The 12925-nt window shown below is 43.2% G+C and overlaps 1 protein-coding gene across 2 annotated transcripts in view; it reads right to left on the reverse strand.

The window, feature by feature from the left end:
• LOC109892620 (nectin-3-like protein) overlaps positions 1–12925 on the reverse strand; it is an 89306-nt gene that overhangs the window by 18677 nt on the left and 57704 nt on the right. Inside the window, exon 6 of one of the 2 annotated variants that reach the window (XM_020485293.2) lies at positions 8709–11240. The exons of the other annotated variant lie outside the window; for it this stretch is intronic. Coding sequence (XP_020340882.1) covers positions 10540–11240 — 701 coding nt within the window. The 3' untranslated portion in view covers positions 8709–10539. Of the gene's footprint in view, positions 1–8708; positions 11241–12925 lie in introns of those variants that run through there. 2 annotated transcript variants of the gene reach the window in all.

Raw genomic sequence — 12925 nt, forward strand, 5'->3', positions numbered from 1 at the left:
GGCAGCAGCCAACAATGTTAGTGGTGGCTGTTTAACAGTCTGATGGCCTTGAGATAGAAGTTGTTTTTCAGTCTCTCGGTCCCAGCTTTGATGCACCTGTACTGACCTCACCTTCTGGATGATAGCGGGGTGAACAGGCAGTGGCTCGGGTGGTTGTTGTCCTTGATGATCTTTATGGCCTTCCTGTGACATCAGGTGGTGTAGGTGTCCTGGAGGGCAGGTAGTTTGCCCCCGGTGATGCGTTGTGCAGACCTCACTACCCTCTGGAGAGCCTTACGGTTGTGGGCGGAGCAGTTGCCGTACCAGGTGGTGATACAGCCCGACAGGATGCTCTCAATTGTGCATCTGTAGAAGTTTGTGAGTGCTTTTGGTGACAAGCCAAATTTCTTCAGCCTCCTGAGGTTGAAGAGGCGCTGCTGCGCCTTCTTCACGATGCTGTCTGTGTGGGTGGACCAATTCAGTTTGTCTGTGATGTGTACGCCGAGGAACTTAAAACTTACTACCCTCTCCACTACTGTTCCATCGATGTGGATAGGGGGGTGTTCCCTCTGCTGCTTCCTGAAGTCCACGATCATCTCCTTAGTTTTGTTGACGTTGAGTGTGAGGTTATTTTCCTGACACCACACTCCGAGGGCCCTCACCTCCTCCCTGTAGGCCGTCTCGTCGTTGTTGGTAATCAAGCCTACCACTGTTGTGTCGCAGTGCGGCTTGGTTGGGTTATATTTTGGTCGCATGGCTCTCGACGTTCGCCTCTCCCGAGTCCGCTCAGCATTTAACACCATAGTACCCTCCAAACTCGTCATCAAGCTCGAGACCCTGGGTCTCGACCCCGCCCTGTGCAACTGGATACTGGACTTCCTGACGGGCCGCCCCCAGGTGGTGAGGGTAGGTAACAACATCTCCACCCCGCTGATCCTCAACACTGGGGCCCCACAAGGGTGCGTTCTGAGCCCTCTCCTGTACTCCCTGTTCACCCACGACTGCGTGGCCACGCACGCCTCCAACTTAATCATCAAGTTTGCGGACGACACAACAGTGGTAGGCTTGATTACCAACAACGACGAGACGGCCTACAGGGAGGAGGTGAGGGCCCTCGGAGTGCGGTGTCAGGAAAACCTGACCCAGAAGCCAGCTGCACCAATGTGTCAGAGGAAACACCGTACACCTGGCGACTGTGTCAGCTTGCATGCGCCCGGCCCGCCACAGAAGTCACTAGAGCCCGATGGGACGAGGACATCCTTGCCAGCCAAACCCTCCTCAGGGACTCCCATACACGGCCTGCTGCAACAAAGCCTGGACTTGAACCAGGATCTCTAGTGGCACAGCTAGCAACTGCGATGCAGTGCCTTAGAATACTGCGCCACTCGGGAGGCTCCCTGGCCTACCAGTTACTACTATAGTCAATCAATATAATGCTCATCTTTCTACAAAATATTTGGATCGAAAATGTACAAATGACCCTCCTTCTGTACGTCTATATCTCTACAGCAGATTCAGTAGTCACCTGACAAAATAAATGCATGTTGGTGTTGCCAACGGCATATCTCTATCTCTCTGGGGATAGGCCGAAGCTTCTCTTCCTTTACATAGGCTATATATTTACAGTACCAGTCAAAAGTTTGGACACACCTACTCATTCCAGGGTTTTTCTTTATTTGTACTATTTTCTACATTGTACAATAATAGTGAAGACATCACAACTATGAAATAACACATATGGGTGGCTACTTTTAAGAATCTAAAATCTAATATATATTGGGATTTGTTTAACACTTCTTTGGTTACTACATGATTCCATATGTGTTATTTCATAGTTTTGATGTCTTCACTGAAACCCTATACAAAAAACAATAAACGAAATAACAACCGTGAAGCTAATGCGAACTGCGCTGAAACAAGCAATCAACATAGACAATCACCCACAAACAAACAGTGCAACCCAGGCAACCTAAGTATGATTCTCAATCAGAGACAACTAATGACACCTGCCTGAGAACCATACTAGGCCGAAACATAGAAATCCCCAAATCATAGAAAAACAAACATAGACTGCCCACCTCAACTCACACCCTGACCATACTAAATAATGACAAAACAAAGGAAATAAAGGTCAGAACGTGACACATTGTAGGAATGTTAATGAATTTATTTTCAAATTATGGTGGAAAATAAGTATTTGGTCAATAACAAAAGTTTATCTCACTGTTGCTGGTATTTTGGCCCATTCCTCCATGCAGATCTCCTCTAGAGCAGTGATGTTTTGGGGCTGTTGCTGGGCAACACGAACTTTCAACTCCCTCCAAAGAGTTTCTATGGGGTTGAGATCTGGAGACTGTCTAGGCCACTCCAGGACCTTGAAATGCTTCTTACGAAGCCACTCCTTTGTTGCCCGGGCGGTGTGTTTGGGATCATTGTCATGCTGAAAGACCCAGCCACGTTTCATCTTCAATGCCCTTGCTGATGGAAGGAGGTTTTCACTCAAAATCCCACGATACATGGCCCCATTCATTCTTTCCTTTACACGGATCAGTCGTCCTGGTCCCTTTGCAGAAAAACAGCCCCAAAGCATGATGTTTCCACCCCCATGCTTCACAGTAGGTATGGTGTTCTTTGGATGCAACTCAGCATTCTTTGTCCTCCAAACCCGACGAGTTGAGTTTTTACCAAAAAGTTATATTTTGGTTTCATCTGACCATATGGCATTCTCCCAATCTTCTTCTGGATCATCCAAATGCTCTCTAGCAAACTTCAGACGGGCCTGGGGGACACGTCTGGCTCTGCAGGATTTGAGTCCCTGGCGGCGTAGTGTGTTACTGATGGTAGGCGTTGTTACTTTGGTCCCAGCTCTCTGCAGGTCATTCACTAGGTCCCCCCGTGTGGTTCTGGGATTTTTGCTCACCGTTCTTGTGATCATTTTGACTCCACGGGGTGAGATCTTGCGTGGAGCCCCAGATCGAGGGAGATTATCAGTGGTCTTGTATGTCTTCCATTTCCTAATAATTGCTCCCACAGTTGATTTCTTCAAACCAAGCTGCTTACCATTTGCAGATTCAGTCTTCCCAGCCTGGTGCAGGTCTACAATTTTGTTTCTGGTGTCCTTTGACAGCTCTTTGGTCTTGGCCATAGTGTAGTTTGGAGTGTGACTGTTTGAGGTTGTGGACAGGTGTCTTTTATACTGATAACAAGTTCAAACAGGTGCCATTAATACAGGTAACGAGTGGAGGACAGAAGGACAGAGGAGCCTCTTAAAGAAGAAGTTACAGGTCTGTGAGAGCCAGATATCTTGCTTGTTTGTAGGTGACCAAATACTTATTTTCCACCATAATTTGCAAATAAATTCATTAAAAATCCTACAATGTGATTTTCTGGATGTTTTCTCTCATTTTGTCTGTCATAGTTGAAGTGTACCTATGATGAGAATTACAGACCTCTCTCATCTTTTTTAAGTGGGAGAACTTGCACAATTGGTGGCTGACTAAATACTTTTTTGCCCCACTGTACGTAGCCTAAGAAACAAAATCCATGAAGTCAATAACTTGCTTGTAACAGATGACATTCATATTCTGAAACTCACTGAGATAATAACTTTGCTGATACAGTGGTAGCAATACATGGTTATAACATCTACCGAAAAGACAGAAATGCCAACAGAGGCAGTTTTGCGATCTATATTCAGAATCACATTCCTATAAAGCTTAGAGACGATCTAATGTTTAATACTGTTGAAGTAATATGGCTACAGGTTCATCTGCCTCACATAAAGCCCATTCTTGTGGGAAGCTGCTATTGACAACCAAGTGCTAACAGTCAGTATCTGGATAATATGTGTGAAATGCTTGATAATGTATGTGATATCAACAGAGAAGTATACAGTTTACATACACTTAGGTTGGATTCATTAAAACTCGTTTTTCAACCACTTCACAAATTTCTTGTTAACAAACTATAGTTTTGGCAAGTCGGTTAGGACATCTACTTTGTGCATGACACAAGTCATTTTTCCAACAATTGTTTACAGACAGATTATTTCACTTATAATTCAATGTATCATAATTCCAGTCGATCAGAAGTTTACACAAACTAAGTTGACTGTGCCTTTAAACAACTTGGAAAATTCCAGAAAATGATGTCATGGCTTTAGATGCTATGATAGGCTAATTGACATCATTTGAGTCAATTGGAGGTGTCCCTGTGGATGTATTTCAAGGCCTACCTTCAAACTCAGTGGGAAAATTGTAAAATCAAAAGAAATCAGCCAAGACCTCAGAAAAAAAATTGTAGACCTCCACAAGTCTGGTTCATCCTTGGAAGCAATTTCCAAACGCCTAAAGGTACCACGTTCATCTGTACAAACGATAGTACGCAAGTATAAACACCATGGGAACACGCAGCCGCCATACCGCTCAGCAAGGAGACGCATTCTGTCTCCGAGAGATGAATGTACTTTGGTGCGAAAAGTGCAAATCAATCCCAGAACAACAGCAAAGGACCTTGTAAAGATGCTGGAGGAAACGGGTTCAAAAGTATCTATATTCACAGTGCAACGAGTCCTATATCGACATAACCTGAAAGGTCGACCAGCAAGGAAGAAGCCACTGCTCCAAAACCGTCATAAAAAAGTCAGACTACGGTTTGCAACTGCACATGAGGCGAAAGATCAGACTTTTTGGAGAAATGTCCTCTGGTCTGATGAAACAAAAATAGAACTGTTTGGCCATAATGACCATTGTTATGTTTGGAGGTATGTGGGGGGGGGGGGGGGGGGGGGGGGGGGGGCAGCATCATGTTGTAGGGGTGCTTTGCTGCAGGAGGGCCTGGTGCACTTCACAAAATAGATGGCATCATGAGGGAGGAAAATTATGTGGATATATTGAAGCAACATCTCAAGACATCAGTCAGGAAGTTAAAGCTTGGTCGCAAATGGGTCTTCCAAATGGACAATGACCCCAAGCATACTTCCAAAGTTGTGGCAAAATGGCTTAAGACAACAAAGTCAAGGTGTTGGAGTGGCATCACAAAGCCCTGAAATTTTGTGGGCAGAACTCAAAAAGCGTGTACAAGCAAGGAGGCCTACAAACCTGACTCAGTTACAGCAGCTCTGTCAGGAGGAATGGGCCAAAATTCACCCAACTTATTGTGGGAAGCTATTGGAAGGCTGCCCGAAATGTTTGACCCAGGTTAAACAATTTAAAGGCAATGTTACCAAATACTAATTGAGTGATGTAAACTTCTGACCCACTAGGAATGTGATGAAAGAAATAAAAGCTGAAATAAATCATTCTCTCTACTATTATTCTGACATTTCACATTCTTAAAACAAAGTGGTGATCCTAACTGACCTAACACAGGACATTTTTACTTGGATTTAATGTCAGGAATTGTGAAAAACTGAGTTTAAATGTATTTGGCTAAGGTGCATGTGAACCCCCGAATTCAACTGTATTTTCTTGGTGTGCCTGCAACCTGAATCAGGATGGTCAGGATGCAACCTGAAACTGTATTTTCTTTCAGTGCCTGCAACCTGGATCAGGATGTCAGTCAACCTATCATGGTAGTTACAAACAGGACAGGGATTAAATCATCAACATGTATTGATCACATTTTTACTAACGCTGCAGAAATTTGCTTTAAAGCAGTATCCAAATCCATAGGATGTAGTGATCACAATATAATAGCCATATCTAGGAAAACAACATTTCCAAAGGCTGGGCCTAATACGGTGTTTAAGAGGTCATACAAGATGTTTTGTAGTGGTTCAAATGTTGATGATGTAAAGAATATTTGCTGGTCTGTGGTGTGTAATGAGGAGCAACCAGACGATGCACTTGATGCATTTATGAAACTACTTACTCCAGTTACTAATAAGCACACACCCATTAAGAAAATGACTGTAAAAACTGTTAAATCCCCTTGGATTGATGAGGAATTTAAAAAATGTATGGTTGAGAGGGATGAGGCAAAAGGTATGGCAATTAAGTCTGGCAGCCCAACTGATTGGCAAACATACTGCAAATTAAGAAATCATGTGACTAAACTAAAGAAAAAGAAACTACACTATGAAACAAAGATAAATTATATAAAGAATGATAGTAAAAAGCCTTGGGGCCTTAAATGAACATTTGGGGAAAAAAACTTTGCTCCTTAATTTATTGAATCAGATGTCTCATTCATCACAAAGCCCACTGATATTGCAAACTACTTTAATTACTTTTTCATTGGCAAGATAAGCAAGACAAGCACAGCACTTACACAAATGACTGATGATTGGCTGAGAGATAGTGATGATAAAATGATTGTGGGGGCTGTCTTGTTAGACTTCATTGCAGCTTTTGAAATTATTGATCATAGTCTGCTGCTGTAAGAACTTATGTCTTATGGCTTTACACCCCCTTCTATAATGTGGATAAAGAGTTACTTGTCTAACAGAACACAGAGGGTGTTATTTAATGGAAGCCTATCAAATATAATCCTGTTAGAATCAGGAATTCCCCATGGTAGCTGTTCAGGATCCTTGCTTAATTTTGTTTTTACTATCGACATGCCACATCCGGCTTTAAACTTCTTCACAACAGTATCTCGGACCTGCCTGGTGTGTTCCTTGTTCTTCATGATGCTCTCTGCGCTTTTAACGGACCTCTGAGACTATCACAGTGCAGGTGCATTTATACGGAGACTTGATTACACACAGGTGGATTGTATTTATCATCATTAGTCATTTAGGTCAACATTGGATCATTCAGAGATCCTCACTGAACTTCTGGAGAGAGTTTGCTGCACTGAAAGTAAAGGGGCTGAATAATTTTGCACGCCCAATTTTTCAGTTTTTGATTAGTTAAAAAAGTTTGAAATATCCAATAAATGTCGTTCCACTTCATGATTGTGTCCCACTTGTTGTTGATTCTTCACAAAAAAATACAGTTTTATATCTTTATGTTTGAAGCCTGAAATGTGGCAAAAGGTCGCAAAGTTCAAGGGGGCCGAATACTTTCGCAAGGCACTGTATATATATTTATTTACTGACAAGTAGAATGAATCAATGAATCAATGCAAACTGTGCAGCGCCCAATTGATGAATGGAAATAGGCATCTAAAAAGGTGAATGTCATTTGGAGATTGTCAAGCCAAGCCTTCAATACTGGGTAAGCCTACAAGGTAGGGAGGGATGTATTTTCTGTTTCTCGAGACTTCCATATTGCGGTCTTGAAAACGCAAACCATGATATTGAAGTGCCCGAAGTCGGTATGCTTTGTTTATTGGTTGTGTGGTGCACTGGCACAGAAAGACATCAAAGTTGATATCCACGTTTACAAACACAGGGTCCCTACAGTTGTCATTTGTGGTCGTAAACATGCTTAGTTAATTATATGAGGGGGGGACGGTGTTCAATGTATTTAACAGTACAAGAGGGTCATGTGAAAATATTTGCAACTTTGAGGAGTGGGGGTGCATTTTTTCTTTTAGGACACCTTGAGTTGGATCAACCCTGTACATTTCGATCTGTCCCTTAGAGACTTACCGATGTAATCGCTGCCAATGATGATTCTAACATCTATTGACTCAAGAATGTGAATCCTTATGTTAATGAGGTATTTCTTTATTTCATTTTCAATACATTTGCAAACGTTTTCACTTTGTCATTATGGGGTATTGTGTGTAGGTTGGTGAGAATGCATTTCATTTCGTCCATTTATAATTCAGGCCGTAACACAACAAAATGTGGAATAAGTCAAGTGGTATGAATACTTTCTGAAGGCACTGTACACAATGCCAAGGTCACAATGACGTGATTTCTCCACCCTCCTATACAACAGGCAGCTTATCATAATTGGCAATTTCATGTCTGATGGCCAATTCTCTAATGTTCTTCAACAGCCCCTTTAACCTTGCTCTCCCCTCACTCCCTTCTGCTCTTTTTCTCTCGGTGTGCAGGTATAGGCGGTGGAGCCCTGAGGGAGCCTGCCTCTGTCACCAGCTCCAGATAAGACTGTTGCCATGGGGACAGAGTCAATGGCTCAGAGAGGGGAGACTCAGGGGCAGACATAAACACTGTTTGATTTCACCAGCTGTGAGACACTGGGAGAGATGCACAGGGGGAATTCACAAAGGAGACAAGCTGTAGATGGGAGCAGGGGGCAATTTCTGTTCTGTCACAAAGTCAGATAAGAGAGGTCAAAGAGAACCAGAGGGGAGAGAGACAAAAGACAAGAGAGGGCTTCTTGATCTCTGCTAACTTCTACAAAAAGCAGATGGAAAGAGGCTGAGGAAGACAGGGGAGGAGAGAAAGAGATGGGCAGCAGTCAAATAGAGCAACAAAAAAATCTAATAAAATCTCATATTGAAACGCTGGCTAGCGACAGTGACACGATATGGGAGTGTGTGCGCACAATGACTGTGTTCAAAAGCATCAACAACATGCTGGATCACAGCTGTAGTGTGACTGACTGATCTAGAAATAATATTTAGTAGTCATCTATAATGAAAGGTGATTTGTAGATCCGTCAGTCTCTACAAGCCTTTAAAGTCGGCTGAAATGGCGAAAGCGGCCAGTGATTCACAGCTCAGGCTGTAAAATGAGTGACTGAGCTAGAGATGACGTCACTTTAAAGAGCACAGGGAGAATGATCAGTTTGAGAGTAAAGTAGCAGCCTGAGAGAGCTTGTGATGCGGGCGGCTTCAGTCTAGGAGATCAGATCAATCAGGAAATGAGACACAGAAAAAAGGTGCTTTATTGAAGACAAAAATACCTCAAAAAAGATTTACAAAATAATGCTTGTTGTCGTAGATGATACAGCATGTGATTATTTTCTATTTTTTCTTGCATTATTTTTTTTCCTTTTCTTACATTAGCTCTTCTCTTGTATACAAAACAAACATGAATAACATGAAGGTGCTTGCAAGGAGAATGTGAAATACGGTTTGAGATCGACCCTGGTGAGGTGCACTAGTGCGCTTCACTCTCCGTTCTCTCACTTTGTACAAGAACTAAACAAAACATTCTGGAATCTGGAAATCCCCACCGTTATTTTCTTATATACCATGCACACTTAAGGATGCTGCCCTAACCGAAAACGGACATATAGGAACTGTGCAATAATTAAATTATCGCCCATTTAGCTTACATCAGCTTTGTTCAGGTGTATTGCAACTTGAAGACGTTGCAAATGTCATTTATTATGTGAGCAAAAATAATGCTATCGTCAAACTTCATGGCTTAGAGACAGAAAACAGAAAAGAGGATATGGCACAGAAATAATCCCTCAATCAAAACAGTGAAAAAAAAGTAGAAAACAAAGGCAACAAACAAATCTCTCAGAGGACCAAACAGACCTTGCACTTGTCTGTAAAAATAACATTCATTGTTTTTTAAATTACTTTACTACTCTTCTGGGATAAGGCACCGGTCACATAACTGAACCCAGAGCAGTGAGTAACAGAGGAAATTTCACTAAATAACAAAACTGAAACAATTATTATGCCCCATTCACTGTTTTCTAGACGGCCATAAATATAAAGTCTACATTTGACATGTTTTGTCATTTAGCAGACGATCTTATACAGAGTGACTTACAGTAGTGAGTGGATATATTTTCATACGGGTCCCCAGTGGGAATAGAACCCACAACACTGGCGTTGTAAGCATCATGCTCTACCAACTGAGCCACACGGAACCCTGCAGTCTACTAATTGTATTCTATTACTACGGGCATTTCAGATTATAAATTAATGCATACTAAAGCAGAAATAATTAAAGAGGAGAGGGTGCGTACAGAATGCATGCAACTCCTCTTACAATATACAGCCGTCCCCTCATCTGTCATATTTTTTTAATATTCTATATAGGGCTGAAAATCACTGCATGAAAAAATGAGAAAGGTTAACTAAAACCCAGTTCTAACTCATTAGTTATCATTATGGTACCACTATCTGAGACAGTGAGACAGACCACCACACTGATACATAACATTGCAGACTTAGTTCTAGCCTATGGCATCCTGCTGCAATGACAGCATCTACCGACAAAGTTGGCACTGGTAGTCAACACACACACACACACACACACACACACACACACTGAATATAATGTTGTGTGATTTGTAGCCATGCTATCCACGTACTGTACCAAATAATATTGTATGTGCCAGAAACTCTCCCCTTTTTGATTTCTCTCTTCCCTTCCTACTTAATCTTTCTTTGGGGAAAGCCTCCCCTCCCCACATTAGCTAGTAAACACAGATTTGCCCTCTAGTGCAGAATGAAGGCTTGTCCACAGTATGGCTAGGCAATCCACACACCTTCCATGATGACGATCAAAATCAAGGGAAAATAACTGAGAAATGACAAACCATGTTGAAAAAGAGAGGGAACTAAGGATATGATGCCAAAATGTATGACAGCTTGAGAGAGAGAGGCAGAACGTGTGAGTATTCTCTTTTGTTGAATAATGTATGAAATCCTCCTGTGATTTCTGCAGCGTTGTCTCTCTTCTCTCTGGTGGCAGAGTCTGTTGGCAGGGTAGCGTGCCTGGTGGTGGTGGTGGGGTCAGACGTACCACTCCCTGCGTGAGATCACGGAGCCGTCCATATGAGAGACATAGTCCCCCTCGGCCCCACTGTCATAGCAGTCATCCGACAAGTAGGGGGAACCGTTGCTCAGCGGGTGTAGTGGGGCAGTGTATCTGGCATGGCTACTCTGGTGGGGGCTGGGGTAGCTACGCAGGTGGTCGTGGTCATGGTGTTCTCCATTTCTCGTTGCCCTCGTGCGGCCATTGGACTGGCGCTCTGGCTCTCTGTGGTTGTGGCTGTTCATGATGGTTGTTGATGTTGGATGCAGGTGGAGGCGCTCGCGGTCCCGCTCGTGGTTGCGTTCGCGGTCGCCCCACTCCTCGCGGTCCTTGTCTACAAAAACGTTATTGGCAGGCTTGGAGGGGTGGAGCTCGTGCTGTGGAGGAGCCTTCTGCATGTCTGAAGGCCCTAGGTACTGCTTGGTGTAGTAGTCCCCGCGGAAGGTCTGTCGTTGTCGGAGGTAACAGACCCCACCCAGCACTAGCAGCAGCAGGAGGAACAAGGCTCCGCCCACAGCTCCGCCCACGATGGTGCCCAGTTGGTTGGCAGGGGGCAGGGCTGCCAGGGTGGGGGAGGTGAAGAGGACCCGTTGCTTGTCTCCCACAGAGGTGGAGGAGGAGGCAGAGCCAGTTAGGACAGGCGCAGGGGTGGTGGAGGGCATGGAGGTGGTGGGAGGATCTAATGGAGGGAGGCAGGGAGGAGGGAAGTAGAGAGTCAGGGAGGGAGGGATGGACAGACAGAAAAGTAGAGAATGTCAATGCCAACTACATCAGCATATTACTGAAAGGGGATAGGTAGACATGAGAAAACTACAAAACAGTTCTACATCTAAAACAACGTGCTCATAACAGCCTCAGGTTTGCATTGACATGTTATCTGAACAAAGTATGTTATTGTTGTTAGATCTCTTGACAGACCACTTGAGGTTAGAAGTAACCTTTAAAACGTATAGATGTGGTAAATTAAGTTGATGTTTCGGGATTGAGGTAATGTATACAAATTGACAATAAAGACAAAAAAAAACATGCAGTTTAGAGCATCCAAATGGGCGGTAGCCTGATCGGTAGAAAACCAGAGACTGTGAGAGTGAGCATTACACTAATCACAAAAGAATGGAAAGGCAAGGTAAGGCAGAGGGATGTAGATGTTACTAGTTTAGGAACCAGAGATGGGTGATTAGGAACTAAGTCCTCTACAAAGCAAAAACAAATTCTTAAAACAATCATGAATTGAACTCAATGCTGACTAGCTTTTGTCAGTAACACCTTATTTGAAGTGGTATAAGCTGTTCATAATGCCCACATACAACTTATGCTGACAACTTTAGGCACTGCATGACATACACACTGTCAACTGTAAGTCATGGACACTCAACACTATTTTCCTTGCCATGTAAATCTTTGCAAGAAGGAAGAGAAGACTTGTTCCGTATTGCATAGATCAGCTTTAGAGGGACAATCAATCACGACATTCTGTAGCTTCCGCCATTAAAATCAGGTCGAATGAACTGATGAACACTTTTATGATTATTATGTGCCTGTTATGGGTGCTTATAAAGTCTTTATGGAGAGCTTATGCTGAGCATTTCAAATAAAGAGAAACATGTCTTTGTCATTGAGAATGTCGTAAGGCACTGATACGTAGGAGGGAAGGGATGTCTAGAATAGAATCAGCACTAATGTTAGGGGACTTGGAGAGATGGGAAGGACTACCAAGACGTTAGGGGACTTGGAGAGATGGGAAGGACTACCAAGACGTTAGGGGACTTGGAGAGATGGGAAGGACTACCAAGACGTTAGGGGACTTGGAGAGATGGGAAGGACTACCAAGACGTTAGGGGACTTGGAGAGATGGGAAGGACTACCAAGACGTTAGGGGACTTGGAGAGATGGGAAGGACTACCAAGACGTTAGGGGACTTGGAGAGATGGGAAGGACTACTAAAATGTCAGGGAGTGGTTCAGGGAAAAGAAATGGGCAAAATGGCGAATCACTCCTTTACAGTTCAGTCAGTTTGAAAAAGTGATTTAGACACTCCCTGTGTTGACTTGATCCAGATCTTCACATGCTCCCTATAATGTTCTTTAGGCCAGATGAACCATGATCAAGCACCTTACATCAACAGATGAGACATGCTTCTCTCCTTATTCCATCCGCTGGTATTTCTGTCCAGACTTGCTGAGTCTGTATTTAACTGCTGTGGTCAGGGTTGCAAAGCTACCGGTAATTTACTAAAGTTACCGGAATCTTCAGTAATTTGGGCAATTAACAGAAAATATATGGCACTATCATAACTTTGGTGATTTATACTTGAATAACTTTTTTAAACATGTATAGTATTCATTTATTATATCTGTGTCCATA

This window comes from Oncorhynchus kisutch, linkage group LG6 (assembly GCF_002021735.2).
Source record: "Oncorhynchus kisutch isolate 150728-3 linkage group LG6, Okis_V2, whole genome shotgun sequence".
Lineage (NCBI taxonomy): Eukaryota > Metazoa > Chordata > Actinopteri > Salmoniformes > Salmonidae > Oncorhynchus > Oncorhynchus kisutch.